The 26,246-nt window shown below is 55.9% G+C and overlaps 2 protein-coding genes across 7 annotated transcripts in view; one reads left to right on the top strand and one right to left on the bottom strand.

Moving 5' to 3' along the window:
• Positions 1–921: 921 nt before the first annotated feature.
• LOC100351350 (biogenesis of lysosome-related organelles complex 1 subunit 1-like) lies at positions 922–1,424 on the bottom strand. Its single transcript, XM_051825158.2, has one exon. It carries the CDS (start codon positions 1,385–1,387, stop codon positions 1,010–1,012), a length of 378 nt encoding a protein of 125 aa, XP_051681118.1. The 5' UTR covers positions 1,388–1,424; the 3' UTR covers positions 922–1,009.
• Positions 1,425–3,940: 2,516 nt separating this feature from the next.
• Positions 3,941–26,246, top strand: part of TTLL6 (tubulin tyrosine ligase like 6) — a 41,532-nt gene continuing 19,226 nt past the window's right edge. For 2 of the 6 annotated variants that reach the window (XM_008271341.4, XM_051825575.2), the window contains exons 1-10: positions 13,530–13,570; positions 14,290–14,408; positions 14,535–14,665; positions 16,718–16,874; positions 17,590–17,733; positions 18,239–18,324; positions 22,625–22,850; positions 24,022–24,197; positions 24,995–25,183; positions 26,003–26,174. In XM_008271341.4, coding sequence (XP_008269563.1) covers positions 14,370–14,408; positions 14,535–14,665; positions 16,718–16,874; positions 17,590–17,733; positions 18,239–18,324; positions 22,625–22,850; positions 24,022–24,197; positions 24,995–25,183; positions 26,003–26,174 — 1,320 coding nt within the window. In that variant the 5' untranslated portion in view covers positions 13,530–13,570; positions 14,290–14,369. Of the gene's footprint in view, positions 4,137–9,088; positions 9,194–12,535; positions 12,763–13,529; positions 13,571–14,289; positions 14,409–14,534; positions 14,666–16,717; positions 16,875–17,589; positions 17,734–18,238; positions 18,325–22,624; positions 22,851–24,021; positions 24,198–24,994; positions 25,184–26,002; positions 26,175–26,246 lie in introns of those variants that run through there. The other 4 variants (XM_070060023.1, XM_051825577.2, XM_051825576.2 and 1 more) reach the window with 4 other exon arrangements.

Here is a 26,246-nt window from a genome sequence, read left to right as displayed (position 1 = left end):
GAGTTTGCGCTCAGAGGAGGGGACATGGTCCAAAGTTTAAGACAACTGTGAAGATGTTCTGTTCCAGCCTTTTGCACACGGGCCCAGAAAGTCCCCCAATGCTCGCCCTGTGGGTTTTTCTGTTTCGGGGTCCGCCTGGCACAGAGCTCCTGAGATTCCTCGCAGTTGCTCTGCAGCCCCGTGGGTGTGCTGGAGGGGTGACGCTCGCTGAGCTCTTCAGTGGGGGCAGCTCTAACTGCGCGCCCTGGGTTTGCTCCCGTCATCACCCCTGGGATCACTGGCCTGTTAGCTCTCAGGGCAGCAGCCCTCTCCTCTCTCATAAATAACCAGTTGTCAGGGGGCTTAATGGAAACCTCTGGAAGCCGGTAAATCTCTGCTGCCACTCCTCCAGCCTCCTCTCTCTCATTTCCATCACAATATCAGCCCAGAGGGCCTCTGGCTGAACAGATTGGTGGGACAGGGAGGGGTCCAGATCTGGGACAGTTGGTCTTGGGGAAGCATCTGCTCCATGGCCGTTGATGTTGGTCACCTGGGCCCTGAGGGCCCTGGAGAGGAGGCAGGGCCTGCAGCCCCGGGGGCCATCAGCAGGGAGGAGGGCAGAGGACTGGGGAATGGGGAGAGGGTTCTGGGAAAGCAGCAGATGGGCTGCCAGTTCCTCCTCCTTGCTCCAGAGTGAACAGAAGCACCAAATGGCCGCTTCCAGTCTCTGCGAGGGGCCACTCTCCAGACTCCTGGCTGTGCAGATGAAGGGATGGTTCCTGTGCTGGGAGGTGACAGAGTGGATGTACACGCATATTCAGCACTCAGTAGTGAGAGCTCCCTAAACAGCCGGGGAGAGCATCCATGTCCACTTCATGAGGGATGCAGGGTGGGGGGCAGGGCTTCAAGGGATGGAAGATTCCATGAGGCTTGCTTGCACAATTTTTTTTTTTTCGGAGGCTGGGGTTTTATTCACGGCCTGGTGCGGGTGACACAGGCAGGGTGGGGTGGAGGGCAGGGGGTGGAGTGGCTAGGAGGGGGCCGACTGCAGCTGTCCCTTGTACACGTATTCCAGCGCGGTGGCAATGGTGTGCATGTCCAGCTCAATGCTCCGAGCCCAGTTCTCCACATCCCCGATTTCCTTGAGAGCCTGGTTGAAGTTCTCCACCATCCCAATCCACTGGCCTGTCTGCTTGGCAAACTGGGCAGCCTGGGCCTGCAGGGTCTTCACCTTGTGGTCCAGCTTCCTCTGGTTCACGTAGGCCTGGGCCACACCCACGTTGAGGTGGTCCACCAGGGCTTCGGTCAGGCAGGTCGCGGCCGTGATTGCCTCTCGCCTCCTCTTCTCCTGCAGCTCCTTGCGTTCATTCTGCTTGGCCTGGTGTTCCTTCAGCAGACGGGACAGCATGGTCGCGTCTGGCTGGGGGCAGGGCACGTCGAACCCCCCGCTTGCACAATTTTTTAAAGGCTACAGTGATCAAGCTCAGAGCCTCCCAGACTGGAGACCTTCCCCGAGGGCAGGGGGTTTGGGGCAGCTGCTTTATCAGATAAGGGCCGCTCAGATAAGGCTTCTCTCTGCACCTGCTGTAGTTTAGACATTCTCACTTTGACTTAACCATCCCGGCTGACCCATTCTGCATTCATGGCTGGCCTCCCCTGCAGCATGTTCTGCAATTCTACTTTCTTCTGCAATGATGACCTCTTTGTGTCTCCATAGGGGCATCCTGAGACCACATTTATTGGCCCTGCTTGGTAGGGAACACCTGGTAGTCTATTTATTTATTTGCAAGTCAGTTACAGAGGGAGAGAGAGATATATAGGTCTTCCATCAGCTGGTATACTCCCCAAGTGGCTGCAATGGCCAGGGCTGGGCTAGGCTGAAGCCAGGAGTCAGGAGCTTCTTCCAAGTCTCCCACATGGGTGGCAAGAGCACAGGTACTTGGGCTTATCTTCCACTGCTTTTCCCAGCCCCATTATCAAGGAGCTAGATTGGAAGTGGAGCAGCTAGGATACAAACCTGTGTCCATGTGGGATGCTGGCTTTGCAGGTGGTGGCTTTACATGCTATAACACAACACCAGCCCCAGTAAAGTCTATTTATTCCTTGAAAATTTTTCACTTTGAAGTCACCTTTATGCTGTCCTGGTGGGGCTTTTCTTTAGTGCCTTCACTTGCCATGCCTTTGATATCCCACCACAGCTTAGCATGAAGTCCTGCACACACTCACGGGCACAATGTCTCCAGCGAATCAGCTGAAGTCTTCCAGGAGACTCCTGGATCCTGCCTCATCTGCTCTTTGTTCTAGACCCTGTCTAGCCCACTTGGGTCTCATTCATTTGTAATCATAGCCTCTACTCTAACATCAGTGGCTCTGCTCCCAACCTGTGTGTACTGATAGTCCTCTCCCCCACATAATGTACGATTATTCAGAATTTCTCTACAGACAAACCCCTCTACCTGCAAAAGTTGAGTGGCCTTTCTCTTGGTCTTGGCTGGGATCAGATTTAAACCACATCCATCAAACAATCCTCACAAGGGTCCAGAGACCCCCCCTCATTTCCTCTCCTCTATGAAATCCTTTCACTACCTGGTTAGTGCCACTCTTAGGATCACTGGTTGCTATTCTCACCCTGACTTATATACTACAGTGTCTGTTTAAGTGTTTACAGCAGGTGATAATGGAATGAACCAAGGCCTTCAGCAACCAGGTGGTCAACCAGATGCTTCTCCATCCATATATGTCTGTCCCTGCGGAGCCCCAAGATACCCTCAGCGGGCCCCTGTAGACGACGTCCCCAGTCAGCAGGAAGTAGCCAGAGAGACTCATCATCACCCCCTTTCCTATCATCAAAAGGTCTGGGTGGTAGCTTTGGGATCCGCAAGGAGGGAAGGCCTACACTTCCGGGAATGGAAGAAAAGTCCTTGTCAGGGTCCCTGCGGGTGCCTAAAGGTCAACCAATGAGGATCAGACCTGCCTCAACCTTTAACCCCCATGCCCTGAATCTATAAAAGCAGCACTCCCAATCTCTGACGTGCGACTTCCCCGGCCCCCACTCTGTTGCTCTGTTGGGACCAGGGAACCTCGCCCAGGAGCGGAACCCCAATAAAAGCCTGTGAATTGATTGATTCGTGGGCCTGGGAAGATTTGCTATGAGCTGGACACCTTGCAAGGAGGTGTCAGAAAAACCTTATGGTTCTCAGCTGAAAATGGACTCTTTGCTGGGTCTTTTACCAAATTCTGCATCAGCCTTGGGAGAAACAGCTGCTCTGCCTGCCAGTCCCCTTAGGGTAGTCTGGCAGGCAGAAGTCTGGGCTGAGACAGGTGGAAAGGGGAGAAGTTACTGAATTCTGCTACTATCGCCATTCCGGGCGCACCAGAGGGCTGTCCCATGGCGGCTGGGAAGCCAAGACCCCTACCCCTTAAGCCTCCCTACTCGACCAGTCGACCTGGGCGGGCCTCTCTCACCGGTCAGTGACTCAGTGAGCTAGAGCCGTCCACCACCTAGATTACTGCGAAAGATGCTAAGCTTGTGAGAGACGCTGCGGACTGACCCGGCTAACGCAGGCCTGAGCTCCCGACTTGGGTCTCAGTCTACTGGCCGCGCACTGCGCCTTCTGCTTCTGCTTTTGGATATTTGCCCTCCCCTAGGACCTAAATTCAGGGTGCCGCCCCCTCCCCGTCGCCGGAGCTGGGAGTCAGGTGTTCCTGGGTGCGCCTGCGCACGGCGCCCCGACGCCGCGGACCCGAGGGTGCCAGGGGCCAGGCTCCGCCTCCCGCGCTCTGGCCGCGGGAAGGGTCGCAGCGCCGAGCGGGGCGCGCGCCCCCAGCCCCTCGCGCCGGGGGGCGCAGCCCGCGCGTCTCCGGCGTCTCCTGGGACAACCTCGAGCGCGTCCCACCTCCTGCGCCGGGGCGGTTAATTGGACTCGGTGGGAGGGGGCGCGGCCGCTCGCTGCAGGGCCCAATCGAAGGCCTAGACGGTCCTTTATGCAAATACAGGGCCGCCCGGACCCGAAGTTAGGGGCGGGGGTTGGGTTAGGGGTTGAGTGGCAGCCAATGAGAGCGTGTGTCCTTAATCTTTCGAGGAGGGGGTTCGCAAGTGTAGTTGTGGGCGAGCCGGGCCGCAGAGAGGGGGCGAGACCGGGGAGTAGGAATCGCGGGTAAGAGCGCCCTAAAACCTGGTGTTGACCCCAGGTCGAGACCTCCTGGGCCTACCCCCACCCTCCACCCCCGGCTCCCAAAAAACCTGGCTTGACGCGTCCCCGCGGGCCACATAGGGCCCACTTCCCCAGGGCTACCCTCCGCCCTCGTCGGCAGCATTGAAGGCGTCAGCGCTCACCCCTCACGGCCCGGGCCCCGTAAGCCCCCCTCTTGTCTGCCCCTCCCATTCACACTCCCGCCCTCCCCTGAGTGCCACTGGCCAGCTGCCCCTTGGACACCAGCCATCCCCGGGTCTCCACAAACCCTTCCCATCCCTGTGCCCCGCACTGGGCCCTTCTCTCCATCCCTGAGCTCTCTTTGGACACGCCTTCCAAAGCGACGCCTCCCATTTTCACGGTCGCTGGCCTATGGCCCTGCCTCCTTCCCACTTGCTTTCCTCTTCGCTTCAGGTTATTTCTCACCCCTCTGGAAGGAACGCTTATGGAGGTCTGAGGAAAACTCCCCCCGGGGTTACATCTGGGGATAGCCTGGGAAAGGAGCTAACGTTTGTTAGGCACGCATGCGCGCCAGGCACTCCAAAAACATTTAATATTTACACCGATCCTCCCATCCTATTTTACCATACAGCCCTTATTTTGACCCAAGCACTGCTTTTAGAACCTTAGAAATATCAACTCGTTGAATCTTATTTATTTGAAAGTCAAAGTTAGAGAGAGAGAGAGAGAGAGAGAGAGAGAGCGAGCACACTCTTCCATCTGCAGGTTCACTCCCCAGATGGCTGCAACAGCCAGGCTGGGCCAGGAACCAGAAGCTTCTCAGACGTGGCTGGCAGGGGCCCAAGCACTTGGTGGCTCCTCCACTGCTTTCCCCATTAGCAGGGAGCTGGATCAGAGGTGGGGCAGCAGGGACACAAACCACAGCTTTACGGCACCTGGTTTAATCTTTGACACAACCCCAAGGGGTGCATATTATAATCCTCACTCTGCTTCTGAGATAACTGAGGTGCAGAGAGGCCGGTTTCCATTCCAGACAGTAGTAGAACAGGGCTTTGGCTCCGGACCCATCTGTCTTCCTTGCTCATACACTGGGTGTTGTGGAGACGGTGGACAGACACGAGCCTGGCTTCCAGTCTTGCAGAATTCCTCAGTGTCTGGCAGGGTACAAGACAGCATCTGAGTCAGCAAAACGCGTATCGTTCCTGGTAGATGTGGCCTCACGCACTCAGCACGTTGTGTAGGCAAAGCCCTTGCGCGGTCGGATGCCCCATCCCTCCCTTGTTAGCTGCATTTTGCTAAGGAGCCTGACAGGCCCTGTGCTGAATTTGAATGGCGGTTAGAACGAAAGGCCAAAAGGCCATAAAGACGCAGCTTCCCTTATCCTGCCCGCGCCGGAGCCCAAAGCACTTTTCCAAGATGTGGAGCTTTTGTCCTGCTGTTCCTATAATCACAGAGAAGAGGGGGATTAAGAAAGGTGATACTTACCTGGCTTCCTTCTTTATTTATGTGTATTTTTTTTTTAGTTTTTTTTTTTAATTATTTATTTATTTGAAAGTCAGAGTCACAGAGAGGCAGAGGCAGAGAGAGAGAGAGAAAGGTCCTCCATCTGCTGGTTCACTCCCCAGATGGCTGCAACGGTCAGAACTGTGCCTATTCGAAGCCAGGAGCCAGGAGCTTCTTCCTGGTCTCCCACATGGGTGCAGGGGCCCAAGGACTTGGGCCATCTTCCACTGCTTTCCCAGGCCACAGCAGAGCTGGATCAGAAGTGGAGCAGCTGGGACTCGAACTGGTGCACATATGGGATGTTGGTGCTACAGACTGGGGCTTTAACCCACTGTGTCACAGTGCCGTCACCTATGTGTATTCTTTTAAAAAAAATTTTACTCGAACGGCAGAGAGAGAGAGAGAGAGATCTCCCACCCACTGGTTCACTCCCCAATAGCCAGAACTGGGTCAGGCTGAAGCCAAGAGCCAGACATTCAGTCAAGGTCTCCTACATGGGTGGCTGAGACCCAAGTACTTGAGTCCTCACCTGCTGCTTCTCTAGGTACGCATTAGCAGGAGACTGGAATCAGGAGCAGAGGAGACATGAACCCAGGTGCTTGGATATGGGAGGTGGGCACCTGCCCCTCCCTACCTGGCTTCTGATGCCATGCAGAATCAGAGGGGCAAAGTTGAGAGCTGGGAGGGAGGTCTTCAACTCTACAGCTTGTGTCCCGTCCTCCTTGACAGTTCCAAGAGCAAGCACTAGAGGGCGTTATGGGGGATGACGTAAAGGCCACAAGAGGAAGAGGGGCGTGGGTAAGGGAAAGTCCAGTATTTGTGAAAAGAGAAGGAAGTCCCAGGCGGATGCTGTGGGAGAGCCCTTCAGAGCTGAGTGTATTCCTACAGACTGGAAGCAAAGTGTAGGCTGTGAAGGCCAAGGGTGAAAAAACCCGAAACATGTTCCCAGTGTTTTTTTTTTTTTTTTTTAAGATTTATTTTATTTGAAAGGCAGAGTTACTGAGAGAGAGAGAGAGAGAGAGAGAGAGAGAGAGAGAGAGGTCTTACATCTGCTGGTTCACTCCCCAGATGGCCTCCATGGCTGGAGCTGGACAGATCCAAAGCCAGGAGCCTGGAGTGTCTTCCAGGTCCCTGACACAGGTGCAGGGACCCAGGCACTTGGGCCATCTTCTACTGCTTTCCCAGGCACACCAGCAGGGAGCTGGATTGAAAGTGGAGCAGCCAGGACTCAAACTGGCACCTATATGGGACGCTGACACTGCAGGCAGTGGCTTTTGCCTGCTGCTCCTGACTCCTGGCTTTGGATCAGCCCAGCTCAGGCTGTTGCAGACATTTGGGGAGTGAAACAGCAAATGGAAGATTTCTCTCTCTCTCTCTCTCTCTCTCTCTCTCTCTCTCCTCTCTCTCTCTGCCTCTGCCTCTGCCTCTGCCTCTCTAAACTCTGACTTCCAAATAAATAAGTACATCTTAAAGAAAAAAAGTAAATGAGTCAAAGCAGGCACTCTTCAAGGTCTCTCTCAGCTCCAATGTTCAGAATCTTCTGCGAGCTTAGAAAACCCAATTACACTTTTTTTTTTTTTTTTTTACAGGCAGAGTGGACAGTGAGAGAGACAGAGAGAAAGGTCTTCCTTTGCCATTGGTTCACCCTCCAATGGCCACCGCGGCCGGCGCGCTGCGGCCGGTGCACCGCGCTTATCCAAAGGCAGGAGCCAGGTGCTTCTCCTGGTCTCCCATGGGGTGCAGGGCCCAAGCACTTGGGCCATCCTCCACTGCCCTCCCGGGCCACAGCAGAGAGCTGGCCTGGAAGAGGGGCAACTGGGACAGAATCTGGCGCCCCGACCAGGACTAGAACCCGGTGTGCCAGCGCCGCTAGGTGGAGGATTAGCTTAGTGAGCTGTGGCGCCGGCCCCAATTACACTTCTGATGAGAACCCTGCTATAGCATGGACACAGGTGAAGAGAAGAGAAGCAAAGAGAGTAAAAATGAACACGAAGTAGAAACAGTAGACCAGTAACAGGTCATAGCAAACCTGGGGAGGGCATTTAGAAGCAGGTGGCTTTAAGAAAAATGGTGTGAGATCAACTGAATCTTTTTTTTTTTAAAGAGTTATTTTATTTGAAAGGCAGAAAGCTAACTGCAGAGACAGAGAGGTAGGGAGAGAGAGAGACAGAGATCTTCCATCTACTGGTTTGCTCCCCAAATGGCTGCAATGACCAGAGCTGGGCCAGGCCAAAGCCAGGATCCAGGAGCTTCTTCCGGGTCTCCCACATGGGTCCAGGGGCCCAAGGACTTGGGCCTCCTTCTACTGCTTTTCCAGGCCACAGCAGAGAGCTGGATCAGAAGTGGAGCAACTGGGACTAGAACCGTCATCCATATGGGATGCCAACATCACAGGCAGAGGCTTAACCTGCTGTGCCACAATGCTGGTCCCTCAGCGGTGCCTCTTACCTTAACCTCTGTGTGCCTCCGTCTTCTCATCTGTAATGGAGGAAAGGTAGTGTCTGGGATCAGATGTTGCAAGGATGAGACACTGTGTATATAAAATACTCAGTCTAGCGCTGCCACTTGGCAAGTATGTTGTGCATAGTAACTGCAAGTGAATGAAATCCTTTTCGTTTCATGAAAGGACCCAAGGTTGATGCTTTAAAAGGTGTTAAGCGGCAGGGAGTGTTTGGTGTGGAGGTTAAGCTGCCACTGGGATGCCTACCTCCCATATCACAGAGCCTGGGTTTGAGTCCTGGCTTCACTCCTGATTCCAGCTTCCTGTTTGTATGCACACTGGGAGGCAGCAAGTGACGGCTCCTTGCCAGGCATATAAGACACCTGGATTGAGTTCCTGGCTGCTGCCTTTGGCCCGGCCCAGCCCCAGCTGTGGGAGTGAATCAGTAGATGGAAGATCTTTCTCTTTCAAATAAAATAAATTAATTAAAAAATAACAAATAGGGAGGCTCTCTTTATTGCTGGCATGAAGGAATGGAAACACTTTTCTAAAAGAAAAGAAAGTCTGGATTTTTACGAGAAATCTGAATTTTCTAGTTGTTGGCAATGACTTCTATTGAACAACTGCCACGCTCACAAGGGATCAAGGGGACATTTTTGCAGGGGAGATCCAGGAAGCAGGTCCCCTGGAGGCAACCTTTGGAAGAGGAATTCTCTTTCAGAAGCCTTTGGGGAGAAGCCAGCTGGATTCATCCCTGGGGTTAAACAGAGGGGAGAGGGCTGGGGGGAGGAGAAAGCAAGGGGGCTTCAGACAGAGAACATGGTCGCAGTGGCAAGGGCTGTGGTCTGCCCTGTTGCACCTGTCTCAGGGGCCATCCAGGTGTTTCTGAAGAACAACACACAAACCGGTTCCTCTAAGGACATGGACAGGGCTCCCTGCTCCGCACGCCTGGGGCCCTCTCACGCAACAAGCGCTAACTGAATTTACCATTCTGTTTTGTTTTCTCTCCAAGGCAGACAGATATAAAGCAGCCATGACTCACTCTTACCATTTGGGCAAGGACTCAAGAAAGGGCAGAGACAACCTGCAACTCGCAACTCCAGAGATCAAGTTCAGGGTCAGTTTCTCCTCAAGTTAACATTAACCTTTAGGTAAACGGTGCCACTCCTCCATGAGGGTTTGGTAAACAGGAGCCGTTGTGGAGGGCTAGGGGAGTGGAGCCGGCCGTTTACCTGCGAGGAAGGGAGCAGCCCAAGGTCGAGATTTCATGGACCTTAGCTGTCTTGAACTTTGCCAGGAAGCTGCCTGATCACTGGGAACAATCCGCTCACGAGGCCCAGGTCTTCTCCAGCAGGTGCACAGAGCACAGCTCCTTCTCCCCTGCTCTGCCGTCTCCATGCAGGGACCTGAGCGCATGCACGCACGCACAAGAGACAAGCAGACTTAGCAATTCCGTCCTTCCTTTTGTGAGGGGTTCGTGAATGTGAGCATTCTCTGAAGAGCTCCAAGAACTGAAGTCACATAAGGACGTGCTGTTAGTCACAGGGAGCCCTGTAGTTAGAGGACACCATCACCACCAGACATGGTTTGGGGAGGGGACAGACAGAGGTGGGAGTTGTGCACTGGTGTTGTCTAGAATCAGTGAGTTCCGATGCGGAGGGGAGTGGGGCCCGTGGGAGGCTGGGGCTCTGGGGAGCCTGCCACACTCACGTGCTGCTGGCAGTCGTTGGCTGAAATGGTTGGAATCCCTCTGGGAAACACCTGGGTGATCTTACATACAGGAGCAGGAGCTACATAATTGTTACAGTCATTAACCCTGGAATCCCAAGAGATTAAGAAAATAATGCTAAAGAATTAAAAGTCCCTCTCTACGTAAAAGCATATGTTCTGGAGCTATTGAGATCATATCAAAATGGGAAGCAACTTACATTCCCAGCAACGAGGGAATGGTCGCTTACATTCTGGCATGTTCAGTGAAATATTGCAGTCACTAACACCAAAGGATGTTTATGGTATGATGCTAAGAGGGCAAGAGAAACAAGATAGAAAGTTATAATCGTATAAGAAAAATTATGCTTAGAAAAAGCAGAATATATCCGTCAGCAGCCGGAGAGCTGCAGGCGATTTGCACTACCCCATTTTTTTTCTTTTCTTTCTTTTTTTTTTTTTTTTGGACAGGCAGAGTGGACAGTGAGAGAGAGAGACAGAGAGAAAGGTCTTTCTTTTGCCGTTGGTTCACCCTCCAATGGCTGCCACGGCCAGCGCGCTGTGGCCGGTGCATCGCGCTGATCCAAAGGCAGGAGCCAGGTGCTTCTCCTGGTCTCCCATGGGGTGCAGGGCCCAAGCACTTGGGCCATCCTCCACTGCCCTCCCGGGCCACAGCAGAGAGCTGGCCTGGAAGAGGGGCAACTGGGACAGAATCCGGCGCCCCGACTGGGACTAGAACCCAGAGTGCCGGTGCCACAGGCGGAGGATTAGCCTAGTGAGCTGCGGCGCCGGCCGCACTACCCCATTCTTAAAGCCTCTCTTAATGCCATTTTATTTCAGTAATGTTCAATTATAATAAAGGGTATAATTTTAAAGATTTAGTTATTTGAGAGGCAGAGTTACAGACAGAGAGAGGGAGAGACAGAGAGAGAGATCTTCCATCCACAAAGGCCAGAGCTGTGCTGATCCGAAGCCAGGAGCCAGGAGCTTCTTCCAGGTCTTCCATGAGAGTGCAGCGGCCTAAGCACTTGGACCATCTTCCACTGCTTTCCCAGGCCACAGCAGAGAGCTGGGTCAGAAGAGGAGCAACTAGGACATGAACTGGCACCCATATGGCTGCTGGAGTCACTGGTGGAGGTTTAACCTACTATGCCACAGCACCGGCCCAAGAGAATATATTTTTAAAAATCCAAGGAGGTTGTAGGGGGAGTAATAGGGCAAAACAGTAAGAGGACTATGGGCGCCAAAGGAGAGGGATGGACATGGAGAGTGGGAGGTTGGCAGGGCTCAAGGGGGGAAGGAGAGGAAGAAAGAGCGCCAGGAAAATGCCTTGGATGTGGGGAGCCTCGGAGCAGTTCGCTGGGCCTGGCAGTTCCAGGTTACTCGAAGGCCAACTGCATATTCCTTAAAAGTAGTGGAGCAGGGACATTACAATTCATCTTTCACATTATATTTTATTACTTTTTTTTTTCATTTATTTGAGAGAGAGAAAGAGAAGTAGACAGAGAAAGCTCCCATCTGCTGGTTCATGCAAGACTGAAAGTACCCACAACAGCTAGGGCTGGGCAGGCTCAAGCCGGGAGCTGGGAACGCCATCCAGGTCTCCACGTGGGTGGCAGGGACCCAGCTACTGGAGCTGTCTTTGCCGCCTCCCAGCGTCTGCGCTAGCAGGAAGCTGGAGTCAGGAGCTGCAGCAGGCATCGTATTCAGCCTCGACCTCTAGGCCAAATGCCTGTCCCGGATCTTATATTTTAATTATTGTATAATATTTACACTTATTTTTTGGGAAACAGTATTATAATTTGACGTATGTATATAATGTATACCGATCAAAGGATAATTAGCATTTCTCTCTCCTCAAACATTGTTTCTATGTGTTGGGAACCTTTGAACTCTTCTCCTGTAGCTCTTTTGACAGGTATGATAAGTTAATACAGACTGTAGCTATCCAACTGTGCTATTGAATGTTAGGACTAATTCCCCCACCTAACTAACTTGTAGCTTTTATAACCCAATCTCTAACCTTTCACTTTAACATCTTTTTTTTTTTTTTAATTTGTATTTGAAATTGCCAGCAAGCATCCATTCCCGTGGGGCTGTGGGGTATGTGAACTTTGCCAGACTTCTTCCTTCCATGTGTTTCACAGTTTGGTCTTGTTTTTTTATTTTGGAGTAGATGATGAAAGAGACATGACAGCAATTTCTGTGGCTGGGGTCTCGGAAGGTCTGCAACTGGCCCTGGGCTTGAGTCCTCCTGTTTAATCGTCCACAGGCCTGTCCTGTACTCTCTGCAGGACCCAGGCCCCCATGGCAGCCAGCAAGTTGCTCTGTGGGAGGTTTGTTGTGGCACTGAAACAGTTAACAGACCTCAGAGCGCCTCCACCTGCCCCTCTGGGACTGCTCCCTTGGCTCCACTGCTCACTGGCCCTCTCTCCAGACACTCACTCACCTGAACAATAAGATTGTTTACCAGGGATGCCACACTCATCATCCCAGCCTGCTCCTGAAAACCCCAGGAGGGAAAAACCAGGGCCAGGATTGGCTGAGGGAGTCCCCAAGGTCATAGTCAATGGCAAAAGACAAAAATCACCTCCTTCCTGGAGCTTGCAGGAACCATGGAGGTAGGGTGGCGGTTTCTCAACTGCGATCTTTGGCTTGGTGTCGGAACTCTGGTTCACCACACACATGAACGAGGGAGGGGGTCCCCCTACAGGTTGATCCCCGTAACTGCGGCTCCCTCTGCCCTCTCCAGGGGAGCTCCTATTTCCCCAGGGCCTGTGCCCTGGCCGGGGAGACACTGCACGGCCTGACTCCTGAAGGGGAGGAACCGATAGATTCTGAACCGAGAGAGGACAATTCCATGGAAGACCCTAAAGAAGTCGTCAGCCTGGCTCTTGTGAGAGAGGACGCTGGGGCGAAAAGGGGGCCTCGGAGTGCCCAGCAGCAAGGCAGGAAGAAGAAGAAAAAGAAGAAGAGGAGGTGAGGATTGAAAGATGGGGAGCCGTGTCGGCAAGCACGGGAGGGGATGGCAGGAAAGGGAGCCTTGGCGGGCAATCAGAGGGCAAAAACAAACCCGGTGCGGACATTGTCAACGCCACATCCCGTTCGGGACGTTCATCAAAAAAAGAAGCTGCTTCTGGTGATGTGTTCTAGAGAATCAAGCAGTGCCGCGTGCACCCTAGCCCCACACTTTGTCCTGTTCTGCATTCAGGACGGGTCTGTAAAAACAAAAGCGGTGAGACTTCCTGACATAGGACTGAGAAAGATTTCAACTCAGAGTGTGCTGCTTTGTCCTGGGGCTTCAGATAGTCCAGACCCAGAATGATTTATCCCCATCTGGCTACAGCTTGTCCGTTCAGTTCTTGTTTGCTGTTCTGCCAGGACTCGCTCCTTGGGCTGACTGGTACTGGAAACTTGTCCAGTTCCTAACTCACAGCTGCCCTCGATGGGGGAAGGAGAAGGAGATAAGATGTCCACTTTCTGTCCCAGATGAACCACTGGAGTACAGGGATTGAGGCAATGATGTTCATATGAAGCTGCAAGCAAAATTCGCTATGAGTGTGCCGCGGAATTTCTGCCTCGTGGGCAGAGTGATGTGTCCCGAGCCCGTATTTTCTCTCCCTCCGCCAGCATTTGAATCTGTGACCTCAGGGCACGGGCAGGTTGGGCTTCACCCAGCCCCATGGGCACAGGTGCCACGGCAAGGGTGTCTGTCTCTGTCTTGCTTTCCTTGTTCTCTTTTCCAGATGATTGGTGATCAATCTATCCAGCTGCCGGTATGAGAGCGGTGAGCCTCTGTGTTGATGGGATCTGCGATGGGGATCCAGTGGGTTCTCCTGGAGGGCTGGGGAGGGGGGGTGCTCTTGGGCGACACTGAGGATGCAGAGAGCTGGTCCTCCCCGCCCAGTGAACCGTCTGGGGAAGACGGGCGTCTCTTCCCAAGACTGCAGCGCTGTCCACTTCAACTTCCCATAAGTCTGATCGCGTGGTCTGAGGATTGAGTCCCAGAAGAGACAAATCTTGCTGCGGTCAGCGGCTATGCTTTAGAGCACAGGCCATGGCTGAACCACAGAGCGCAGCGTTGCGGTTGTTGGGTTTGAAGTTCAAATCCGAACACCTGAGGCTGGTCTTGTCCTCGGCAGGTGACTGCCGACACCTCTCCCTTTCCAGCCCTCGAAGGCGTCTGCCAGCTCCCAGCTCCTCACGCTAACGGGACGGGCGGGGCAAGGAGAATGTGAGGGCAACTCGTAGCTGTGACTTTGACATCCGCTGTCGAGTCGTTTTGCTGCCCGTTTGCCTCCACTCATTCAGCTTGGTGCGGGCTGATGTGAAGGGTTGGTTTGTATTCCTGGAACCTGCAGGGCTTGGTGTTTGGAAGGAAGCCAGGGGACCCGCTCCTCTCACTTCAGGTTTTGGTCTGGCAGCCCCTAGACAGGCCCCTCACACTCCACGCTCCTCGCCCACCTCCTGAGCTAACAGGCCGCCCCCTCTCCCACCCCACTGCAGTGCGCAGGGCTGCGCGGGAGTATGGCCTCCAGGAGGGGGGCGCAAACGAGGACTGGACCCTCTACTGGACAGACTACGTCATGCCGCTGGAGAGGGTGATGGAAATGAAGAGCTACCAGGTAGCCCCCCTGCTCAGGGGGCCCCCAGGGGGAGCTCGCCAGCAGACCCCCCACCTCCCCTCCACCTACCCACTCCCATCCCCACCCCCAACCGCAGTTCGTGAATTCTGGCTTCCTTCCTGGCAGAAAATCAACCACTTTCCTGGGATGAGCGAAATCTGCCGCAAGGACTTGCTGGCCAGGAATATGAGCCGCATGCTGAAGATGTTCCCTAAAGATTTCCACTTTTTCCCCAAGACCTGGTGCCTCCCTGCTGAGTGAGTGCCACCCCCTCCTCCCCCTTAGTCTGCCTTGGTTGCAACTTTGCCTGCCCACAAGGTCTCCCGTCTCTCCCCTCCAAGTTCAGGAAGAGAAGGGATACAGGGTGTGTCCAAGGTTGAGAAAACACAAGCTTCTACCTATAAAATTAGATGACAGCTAGGGGCTGGGTGCCCTGGAGCCCGTACCTGCAGTTGGGATGTGAGTTTGCTCTGACCCTGAAAGCTGTTGATTTTGAACTTGTTCCAACCATTCAACCGTGCAATTTCTGAATTTTGAAGGACCACGTGTTGCCCTCAGAGAGAGCTGGGCGGTGCTTAGCACCCAGGTGAGGAGTGGGCAGAAATGACAGAGCAGTCAGCCCTTCCCCTCCCCTGGACTCCTGTTGTCCTCTTCAAACGTGGACATTGGTTCCTGGTGTGTGAAATGCTCTGGGCCACGCCACCCGGAAGCAGGAGAAATGCGACACGACACGAACACGACTCAGGGTACCGTCTGGCGGATGAGACAGGTGCAGGGCGTCAGAGAGATCACACTGGCAGGAGTACACTCCACGGCCAGGGCACCGGCGGTCTCCCGCCCTTCCCTTTCCACCTGGGGCTTCCGGGGCCCTAGCCTCTCCTTACTGTGTCTGGAACAACTGTCAGGACTCAGCAGCAACTTAGAAGGGTGAGTGTTTGCCACTCAGTCAGAGGAGGCTCCAGATTCACGGTCACTGTGTGACATCGCAGTTCAGTGACTTTTGCAACAGTCACAAGGTTCTTTCGAGTTAAAACCCAGAACCAGAAGTATGGCAAGACCGAGACACATCGTCTGTTCACTTGGTCCCTCCCGCCTGCCTGCCTTCTGAATATTTTTTCTTCAAAGTACCTTCAAACACATCACTTGTGCTCCCCTACTCTGGCTCAGTGAGGGGTCACAGCTGCAACCCCAGAGCCCAGAGCCAGTAAGAGATTGATAGATACGGGGCCACGATGAGCCCCGGGTCTCCCGCGAACTCCAGGTCACAGCCACCTCTCTGGGGCACACATTTGCGTGTTCCTGCTTTAACCAGCCTATGAAATGGGTTTCCTCGCCCACACGAAGTCAAGGCTTAGAGAAGTCAGGTCCTGGCACAGCATTTCACAGCTGTGAGGTTGTGGTGCCTGGGTTTAAGTCTGGACCTGAACTCCTCCAAAACCCATACTCTCCCCTTTGCATATATCCTGTGGTCTCTCACATTGGCAGACCTCTGGACATACGTCTGTCAACACCAGGGCTTTCCATTGTTTTTCATTTCTTCTTTGTCACAGGCTAGCCTTGTTGCAGGCATTTGGCTTAGGGGGTCAAGACGCCCATGTTGCTGGCGCTGTGGCTCACTAGGCTAATCCTCTGCCTTGCAGTGCTGGCACACCGGGTTCTAGTCCCGGTCAGGGCGCCGGATTCTGTCCTGGTTGCCCCTCTTCCAGGCCAGCTCTCTGCTGTGGCCAGGGAGTGCAGTGGAGGATGGCCTAAGTGCTTGGGCCCTGCACCCCATGGGAGACCAGGAGAAGCACCTGGCTTCTGCCATCGGATCAGCGCAGCGCGCCGGCCGCGGCGGCCATTGGAGGGTGAACCAATAGTAAAGGAAGACCTTTCTCTCTGTCTCTCTCTCTCACTGTCCATTCTGCCTGTAAAAACAAAACAAAACAAAACAAAACAAAAACAAAAACAAAAAAAACGCTCATGTCCCACAACAGAGTACCTGGGTTTGATACTCAGCTCTGTTTCGGACTCCACTTTCCTGCTAATGCAGACTCTGGGAGGCAGCAACGATGGCTAGAGCAATGGGATTCCCGCCACCTGCATAGGAGGGAGACCTGGGTTGTGCTCCCAGATCCTGGCCCTGGCCCTGGCCCTGGCCCACCTCTTTTGGGCTTTTGGAGGGGTGAACCAGTAGGTGGGAGCTTGCTCTCTCTGTCACTTTCTCTGTCTCCTTGCCTCTCCAATAAATAAATAAGAAAGAAGAACTAGCCTTCTCTCATCGCTCCCCAGCGAAAGGTCTCCATCTCGTTCCCTCCTTCCTCCGGCAGCTGGGGAGACCTGCAGGCCTATAGCAGGCTAAGGAAGAATAAGACGTTCATCTGCAAGCCAGACTCGGGCTGCCAAGGGCGTGGGATCTTCGTCACGCGGACGGTGAAAGACATCAAGCCAGGGGAGGATATGATCTGCCAGCTCTATATTTCCAAGGTGCTTCCTCATCGCGATGTTTTATCTGCTGCTCACTGCAAGTCAGGCGCTAGCGCCACTGGACCGAAGGTGGAGCAAGGCCAAGGAGGGCGGAGGTGGGGGGGACACCAGGCTGCCCTCTGCCTTGGACTTTGGCAGACCAAGCCCTTCTGACCAGGGGTGCTGCCATGGACCTGGGCCAGAGTGGCCTCCGCCCTGGCACCCTGATCACTTGATCTGGCCCCTTTCATCTGACGGATGAGAGCCAGGAGAGTGCCTTGGGCTTGGTGGGGTGGGGGTGGGGGGAGCAGCTCTCTTGGGGCAGAAGAGACTGGAGTTCCTCCATGCCTAGCGCTCAGAGGTCACAGTGGGAGGGGCCAGAGCTGCAGGTGTAATGTAACCCTGCACGGCCACCCTGTCCTTTCCTTGGAGGACTTTTTACTATGACTTTGTGTAATCTCCAAGATGTCTCTTGGAGTGGGCTCCCTGTGTCATTTGACAGATCGGGAAACCAAAGCACAGTGCGGCTTGGTGACCTCCCCAAGGTCACACATTGGGTTCCTGAGTGCCAGTCTCTTATCCGCACCCCTAGGCCCCACCCCACCAAATCCTGGCAAGCTTGTGGGCTCCAACCGTAGGCAGTATCGGCGCTGACCCCGGGGTGGGGGTGGGGCAGTGATTTGCCAGCATGAGGCTCCCCTCTGTCGCTTATGTGACTTCGGTTTCCCCCTCCCAGCCCTTTATCATCGACGGGTTCAAGTTTGACCTGCGCATCTACGTGCTGATAACATCCTGTGACCCTCTCAGGGTTTTTGTGTACAACGAAGGGCTGGCTCGCTTCGCCACCAGCTGCTACTCTCACCCCTGCACAGAGAACCTGGTGAGCTCAGGGGAGACGCCGCCTCACCCCAGCCCCTCAGCGCAACCCAAATCCCTGGGCACGTTCTCAAGACTGGTGGGCGTCTTGCCCTCTGCCAGGCTGCGAGGGTCCTTTCATTCAGTCCTTCCAGGAGAAGCCCCCAGGGGTGGGGAGTATTTGTCCCCATCCTGCAGAGGAGACTAAAACCCAGAGGGTGGGGGGACTCGTCCAAGGTCATACAGACAGGAAGAGGCGAGTCTGGCACTCATGGCCAGATCTGCCTGGTACTATCACTAGGCCCCAGTTCAGGGGTGCCCAAGGGGAAACAGCCCTGGGTGAGCCATCCCATAATTCTCTCCACTCTGGCCCCAGGGACTCCACAGGTTTCCCGCAGGCGGGGCACTGACCAGCCCCAGGAGGGGTTGTAGGAGAGCCCTTCCGACTTCCTGGGTTTGGTCCAAGGGGCCATGGGCAGGGGAAGGCAAGCTCTGGGCCTGGCCCCACACCCTGGTGTCTCTCTCCCCAGGATGACATCTGCATGCACCTGACTAACTATTCCATCAACAAGCACAGTTCCAACTTCATTCAAGACGCGCACTCAGGCAGCAAGAGGTAAGGAAGCGGCTTCACTGCCCTTTCAAGTCCCTGCCACCCTCGGAGCTGCCCTCCGGCCTGCCCAGACCCTGTCAGTGTCACCATCTTGGGTCACGGGTGGGCCCAGAAAATAACTGCTTGCATCTCAATCCAGAAGAGACTCCTATGCCCCTGGGGCTGTTAATCATTACAAGAAGGCCACGTAGTAAACCCTGGGAGGCTGGGAGGAAGGGAGATAAACAGGACCGGTTACCCCAGCACCATACACACAGCAACACAGACCCTGACTGCACCCGGCCCTTCTCCCTCTTCAGCCCTGCCCCAGAGCAGGACTTGCACGCCCCGTGTTCCTGGCCTGTGGCTCCCCTGGGTGTTGCTGCAACAGAGCTAGCTGGCTTTGGATTCCCCAGAAAGCAGGGGAGGGGCGAGAGGAACTCACAGCTTCACCATTCTTGTTGTGGTCTAGTCGGGTCTGTTTGAGGGTTAGGAAAAACGGGGACTGAGGAATACAAATGTGAAGGGGAAAGAGCAAGCATTTCAGGGCACCTGGGGTGCGTTGTTGACTGGGTCTGGTGCTTTGTCTGCATTTTCAAAAGCATTTATTGGAGAGAGGGAGAGAGGATGCCCCCATCCACTGGTTCACTCCCCAAATGCCCACAGCGGTCAGGATTGGACCAGGCTGAAGCCAGGAGCCAGGAGCTGAATCCACATCTCCCACCTGGGTGTCAGGAACCCAATCACTTGAGCCGTCACCACCGCCTCCCAGGGTGTGGAGTCAGGAGCCAGCACCAGGGATGCAGCCCAGGCACTCTGATATGGGGGGGGGGGGGGGGAGGTGTCTCAAGTGGCACTTTAACTGCTATGCATTTTGTTATAGTTGAATTTTCACAGCAACAGTAAGGCAAGAGCATTATCATCTGCCCTGAGGGGTGCAGAGCTGTGGGGGCAGGCATCTCCATTTGATGGATGAGGAAAACCACCTGGGGGACTTTAAGTGAGTCTTACGGCTGTGGCTTCTCGAATGAGTGGAGGAGCTCACTGTCTGTGCTGCACCAAGGACCGACGGGCCGGCAGTGCAGGCAGTGGGTCTGGCTTCAGAGTGTGACGGGCAGATGGCATTCATCATGCACCCAGTGCAGAATTCAAAAAGGCTCGTGGGAAATCCTCAGGTTAAGCCCGCGTGTGGGGTGTGTGTGAAGGCCTGGAGGATGCCAGCTCCACCCCTTTTGCCACCAAGTTCTCCCACCTCCTCCACCCCCGACCTGGAGTGCGGACCCCACCCTGAGCCCCTGGCATTGGCGCGTGCTGAGCTTCTGTGCTCAGGGAGGGCTGGTTCTTGTCCCCGCCATGACACCTGCCAGCTGAGTCCGCTTGGACAGGTTCCATGGGTTCCCCCGGCCTCCATTCCTGGGTAAGATGAGGGCAAGGAGAGGACCTGCCCTGCCCACTTCACAGGGTCCCCGTGAGGCTCGAGTGACCTGTGGTGGCCGCACAACCCGTGCTGGTGCCCACTGTCATTTCTGCTGACTCTAAGGGCGTGGGATGGAAGGGCCCTCAAATCCCTCCTCTTCCAACAACTGGCTTCAGGCCCCGCGGAGGGGTGTGTTGTGGGCTGCCAGACCGAGGCGAGGGTGCAGACTTCTGGTGGTGTTCTGCCGCCCTCCACACTTGCCCCCTTCCCCTCCCCCCCACCCTTCCCCTGCTCTTCTCCATCCACCCTCCCTGCTGGAGCGGCTTCTGCTCCCACGGCCTCAGCCCTGCCCTCCCTTGGCTCAGCCCCTCTCCTCTGGGCTCCAGGCCCATCTGGCCTCAGTTGCCCTTGGATGTCTGTGTCCCTGGTGCCTGCGGCTCAGTCATTCCCAGCGTGGATGCATCCTCCCTGCCTCTGCCCCTGCCCTTCCTGCCCCACCTGCCCGACTCTGCCATCTGCTCTGCGGGACTGGGAGCTTGGTACCGCCATGCACGTTCCCTCTTGCAGCCACTCCTCAGGCCCTGCAGGCTCCTCCTGTAAAGGCCCCCACAGCCCTTCCCTTCCATCGGCCAGGCCTCTGCTTCAGACCCAGGCCCCGGGCGGCCGCATCGGCCTCCCCTACCCTCTCCCTAGCTGCGGGCACTGCAGCTTCACTTCTCCGTGTCTCCAGTTTTTCATCTCTAAAATGAGACAATAAAACGTGAGCACCGGCTGGCCTGCCTCACGGATATGCTGGAGTCTCGCGAGATGCCGTGTACGAAGGGACTGTGGAAGCCGTAACCCCCATGCAAGCAGGCCCTGCTGGTGCCCTGCATCCCACGCACTCATCGCTTCACTCTCAGGGGACCAGTGCAGCCCTCCGGTGTCTGAGCATCAAGTTCAAGCTCCTTTGCCCAAGCTACTGTCATTTCCACTATCGTTACTACTACCCTAACAGCCAGCTTAACTTGTTGGGCGCAGTCTGCATACCTCACCCAGCTCAGTCCTCACAGCAGTCCCAGGAAGGCGCTGTTATCGTCACCCTCGATCTGCATGTTTGGGAACTGAGGTGTGGACAGGCGGTCACGCAGCTGGGAGGTGAACCCAGGCTGGCTGAGTCTGTGCCCCTCAGCACGATGCCAGATGGCCCCCGCCATGCAGCCCAGCGTGTTCCACCGGGGTGCTTTCTTTGCCCGGGCCTCCCTGGTTCCCACCTCCCTGCTTTTGCTCAATTCCAACCCAAAAAATGTGGATGCGCATCCTGAGAGGTCTTTCTCCTGTCTCACTAAGCTTCTGCGCTGCCCGCCGCCGTCGGGTTCCAGGGTCTGGTTCAGCCGCATAACCAGCAGTATGGGGAAGACCCGTCTTCTCTTGGAGCATAGCTGTCACCGCCAAATCTCTTCCCAAAGGTCCCCCCCCCGCCTCAACTGCCCCGCTGGGGACCAGGTTTCCCATATGTGAACTTGTGGGGGGACGCGTTCAAGTCTCAGCCCGTTCCAGGGTCCTTAAGCTCCTTGAGGGTTAGAATGCCACCTTGAACTTCAGGGGGTCTCCCCTGCTGCCAGGCAGAGCTCTACTTCCTCCCCCCACCTCCCCCCTACACCCCATCTGTTTTCCTCTCTCTGAATTCTTCCTGAACTTTTGAGACCCTCTGCCCCTCACACCTGCCTTGCAGTTGCCTTGCCAGTCCACCCCAGGCTCCGTGGGAGGACTGCCCCAGTCACACTGAAGGAGACAGAAAAGCTGAAACCCTGGCAGGCTTCGGGGGCAGACACCGGCTCGGCGTCACTGTTCAGTGTGCCAGCCTGGCGTTAAATCAGACTGAGACTGAGCACGGGCCCGTATGAAGTTACACAACCCAGTATGTTCTCTGCAGCGGGCCCTGACTCATCTAAAGGTCGTGTTATCTTTGGTAACGTCGGTCGTAAGAAGTTGGAGAAGTGTATAATCTATTCTGGGAAAATTTATTTCCCTATTAGGCAGAGGCGGTGCTCTTTTCCCACTTGAAAGGCTTGGCTTCGAGCAACAGGGGCAGCGAGAGGAGGTGGCCCCCATGTGGAGCGGCCTTTGCTGATCTGTCTTGATGTAAATGCATCTTTAGTTGTCTGGATGTGAGTTCCCTCCCAGATGGTTCTTAGACTTCCCACGACACCAGTTTCCTGGTGAGCCCTCTGTGCAGGAAGCTTTGCACGCACAGCAGGCCCCCTCACAGATGCTCACCGGCTGGCCAAACTGCTGCCTCCCATCTGACCCTCTGCATGGGGTTGGGTAAGCTTTGGGGGGCGCCTGGGTGAGCCATGTCTCTTGTCTTCTTCAGTCCCCTCTCTGCCCTTCACTCCCCTGCACCTTCTCTGTGTGCCTGCAGGAGGCGTCGTCTCAGCTTTCCGTTCTAAAATTGGGAAGGTCCAGTTTGCCTGGGACCATTGGCGACCCTATCTATGGACATGTCCTGGGGCCGCCTGCTCCCCGTGGGCAGCCTGCAAACAAGATTTCCGTGTCTTTGACGACCCCAGAGTCCCCTCAATGGCTGAGGTGGGACTCGGGGATCAGAGTGCTTAGAAGGCTCCCCAGGTACTTCTGCCAACACCAAAGGCTGAGAAACCATTGCCACGGTTTTCCTCCCCGTGAGCCCTCCCCCAGCCCGCAGGTGTTTATGGGTCCTAGCGGAAGTGCCCAGGCCCTGTCTGCGCCCACCCCAGGCCTACAGGGTGCAGCCCTGAGACTCCTGCAGGCCTCCCCAGCACCAACACAGCCCCGTGCACGTTGCCCTCGCTCCTGCTTCTCTTTAGAAGTTTCTGGTTCCCAGTGCCGTGGCCTTGGCTGACACGGGCCGGCTGCCCCGTCTCATGGCCTGTGACTCCCTCCCAGGAAGCTCTCCACCTTCAACGAGTACATGGAGAGCCGCGGCCACGACCTGAAGCAGATCTGGGAGGACATCGAGGACATGATCATCAAGACCATCATCTCCGCCCACCCCATCATCAAGCACAACTACCACACCTGCTTCCCCAACCACACGCTCAACAGCGCCTGCTTTGAGATCCTGGGCTTCGACGTCCTCTTGGACCACAAACTCAAGCCCTGGCTGCTGGAGGTAGGGAGGTGTGCCCGAGGTCGGCCCCTGCGGCCGCGGACTCCGCCCCCAGGGCTCACCTGGCCTGTCGGAATCAACTTCTGCCTCCCGCACTTGCTGCCTGGGGCTTCTCGCCTAGCTGAGAAGTGGCCACCAGAGGGGGGTAGATGGCTGGGAATTGGAGAATTCCTTTGTGCCTTGAGGTCTACAGAGACCAGGAAGCGCCGATCCTGGGCACCCAGCGACTGTAAGGATGGCACTCCCTTTTGTAATACAGACATCTCCCACAAAGCGGGTGTTTTTGCTCAAAGCTGGGTTGACACTGCCCAGTGTCAAGTGGAAGCTACCATGCCTGTCTTGCAGGGGCCTGGACGCCCCACATCCAAGGTTCAGCAGGATTTGCTTCCGTGGAAATGGGTGAGGGAGCCGCCTCCTGTCTCCCCCATGCCCGGGGGAGTGGGGCTGCCTCTCTTCCAGGTTGGGCTGGGGCTCAGGAGTGTTCGAGTGGCCACCGCCTTGAAGAGCAAGGGGTGCAAGGTGAGATCAGAGGTGCTCGTGGCAGAGCCACAGAGTCAGGCTCTGGTGTGAACAGCCCAGAACTGTACATGAACTTCCTGTGGCCCACCCCGTGCTCCACTCCCCAACCCGTGCTCCTGTGCCTGGTGGGAAGGGGGAGACGGCTGTTGAGAGCGCATCCCTGAAGAGCAGAAGAAGCCACCAGGAGTGAGCCTTTGGAAACTACTAGAAATCAGCAAATTGTCCCTGAATGATAGGGACTTTTCTGGGGGCAGGAATGGGTCCTCTCCCTTCCCCCACCTGATGCCCCTCAACCCTGACCAGGAGGCAGCACACATCGGTCACTCCTTTCTGCTCCCTGCCTGCAGGCTCACCCTGCCCCGTGCTGCTCTGTGGAAGGCACCGTGCACATGGGAGACCACACATGCCCTGCATGGGGGCAAACCAAGTAGTGGGCTGCCCAGGAAGAAAGGACTTGGGGGGAAACTGGTTAGACCAGAGGCAGTACTCTGGTCCAGACCCTTGCTTGCCGCATGCCTGGTCCCCCCAGACCCCAGACACGAGCTGGACCCCGAGGTGGGCTTTGATAGGAGTGTGGAGGTGGCGCCTTGGCTTCCCCCACTGTATCCGCTGTGGACCGCCCTGGCTGTGCCCAGCTGCCATCTCCCTCTCACAGGTCAACCACTCTCCAAGCTTCTCCACCGACTCGAGGCTGGACAGAGACGTGAAGGACAGTCTGCTGTACGACACCCTGGTCCTGATCAACCTGGGAAGCTGTGACAAAAAGAGAGTGCTGGAGGAGGAGAGGCTGCGGGGCCGCTTCCTGCAGCAGTGCCGCTCACGGGAGAGCAGGTGCAGCCACACGGCCCGGCCCCGCGCTTCCCTGCTCCTGGCAACACCAGGCTGCTGTCTCGTGGGCACTGTCTCTCCTAAAAGGAGAACAGGAGGCAGGTGGGATGGGGTGCCGTGTGTTCTCGGTCTCAAAGCCCAGGTGACTTCCTGAAAGGGAACTGACTTGCAAAAAGTCACCTTGCTGGTAAGTGCAGGCCTGGATCTGGAGCCCAGCCCATGGTTCTGCTGCCTAGGCAGCCAGCACACCTCTGTGCCTCCAAGGTCCGTGAGAAGGAGCAGCCATCACGCCAAGGGCCTCCTCTCAACCAGACCCCCGCCTGTGTCCTCGCCACTTAGGGGCTTGTCATTCCCCCTCCCTCTGTGACCTCTGCCTCTCCTGGGGGCTGTGAGAAGAACAGGACTGTCGCAGCTCGTGGAAGCTCCTGCAGCTCACCCAAGGAGCCCCCAAACGGCAAAACAAGCCTCCGTTCTCCGGAGCAGGGCAGCGAGGGCAGGGAGGGGAAGGCGGCGGCACTCTGCCTCCAGGGACGAAGCCGGGGCAGAGACGAGCTTTATTTCTGTGAGATTATCTGGTGGGTGTCAGAGCCTTCTACCCAGCTCCTTGCACAGGGACACTGGCTGTCCCCAGAGGGCTGGAATCTGCCCCCAGAAAACGCTTTCCCTTAGCGGATACTCTTCGGCCACTGTTACGGGCAAGGCCACCATCTGGCCGGAGATGACATCATCCAGCCTGGACGCTGTCCCTCCCACAAACAGAAACCCACTGACCTGCCATCCTGTGTTCTGCTTCCCACCAGGATGGAGGAAGCCCAAGGCTTCCAGGCTATGTGGTTAGCAAAAACTGAGAAATACGAGAAGGAAAACCACGGCGGGTTCCGGCTGATTTACCCCAGTCTGAATTCGGAGAAGTACGAGAAGTTTTTCCAGGACAACAGCTCGGTCTTCCAGAACACGGCTGCTTCCAGGGCCCGGGAGGTGTACGCCCGGTAGGAAGGCTCCCTGTGGGAGGTGGGCGGGATGCTCTGGCCACTGTGCCGGACCTGCCGGGAGCACCTCTGAGCATCCGTCCCCAGCTGGGAGAACGTTTGCTCTGGCCCAGCAAAGTGCAAGAGTTACGGAGATGCCCTGAGCTGGGGGTGGGGGGTATTAAATGAGTAGGTGGGGTCTGTTTCCAGGAACACACCCCTGGGACAGGCACCCCCGCCTCACTCCTGGGTGCCCATGGAGGGATGCAGGTAGAACATCTAAGAGCTGGAAGGGACTCATCCCCTGAGTCCAGATCCCACCCACGTCCCCCTGAGCCCGGTTTCCATCCATCACCATGGTTGATGGGAGTGCAAGTCAGAACAGAGAAGGGGTCACACTGATAATGACAGGAGAGGGACTCTTGAGACTGAGTTATTTTCCCTCGATTATTCCACCTCTTGTCCACTCCTGGGATCCACTGGCCAGGGATCCCCCGCAGAGGAGGTGGTCCCAAGTGGGAGCCCCTGGCATTCGCCTTCTCCCCAGACCAACTCCCTGTACCTGCTGCAGATGGGCACTGCCCTACTAGGGACTGGGGAGCAACGAGGGCCGCTGTGCACCTCTGCTTGGATGCTGGTCCCCACACGAGGCATGGTTAGAGGGGTGACCATCCTCCCTGCCCTGCTCCTCGGCCTTCAGTCCCCAGTGCAGACGCAGGGGGGAGAAAGGGAGGAGTCCTCTGCCTCCCCAGTCTGTCTCGTGCATCCTTCCAGGGCAGCACCTGCCTTCACAGCCGGTTTCTCACCCCGGGGGCCACTCTTTCTTCCTCGACCCGGCAGGCAGCTGATCCAGGAGCTGAGAATTAAACAGGAGAGCAAATCCCTTCAAAGGAGAGAGAAGGCCAACAGGCAGGGGGAGTCGGCGGGTGAGCGAGTGAGAGGCAAGAGCACCAGGATGTGGCGGCAGACACAGCCCCAGAAGTGCAAGGTCACCACCTGCGCCTCCAAACAAGTAAACCCAGACGGGAGGGGAGCGCACACCAGCACCCTGCCCCTGCTGGGGCCGGTCCATCGGGGGGTGCTG

The sequence above is a fragment of the Oryctolagus cuniculus genome, chromosome 17 (assembly GCF_964237555.1).
Source record: "Oryctolagus cuniculus chromosome 17, mOryCun1.1, whole genome shotgun sequence".
In the NCBI taxonomy this organism is placed as follows: domain Eukaryota; kingdom Metazoa; phylum Chordata; class Mammalia; order Lagomorpha; family Leporidae; genus Oryctolagus; species Oryctolagus cuniculus.
This window is presented reverse-complemented; position numbering and strand designations above follow the sequence as displayed.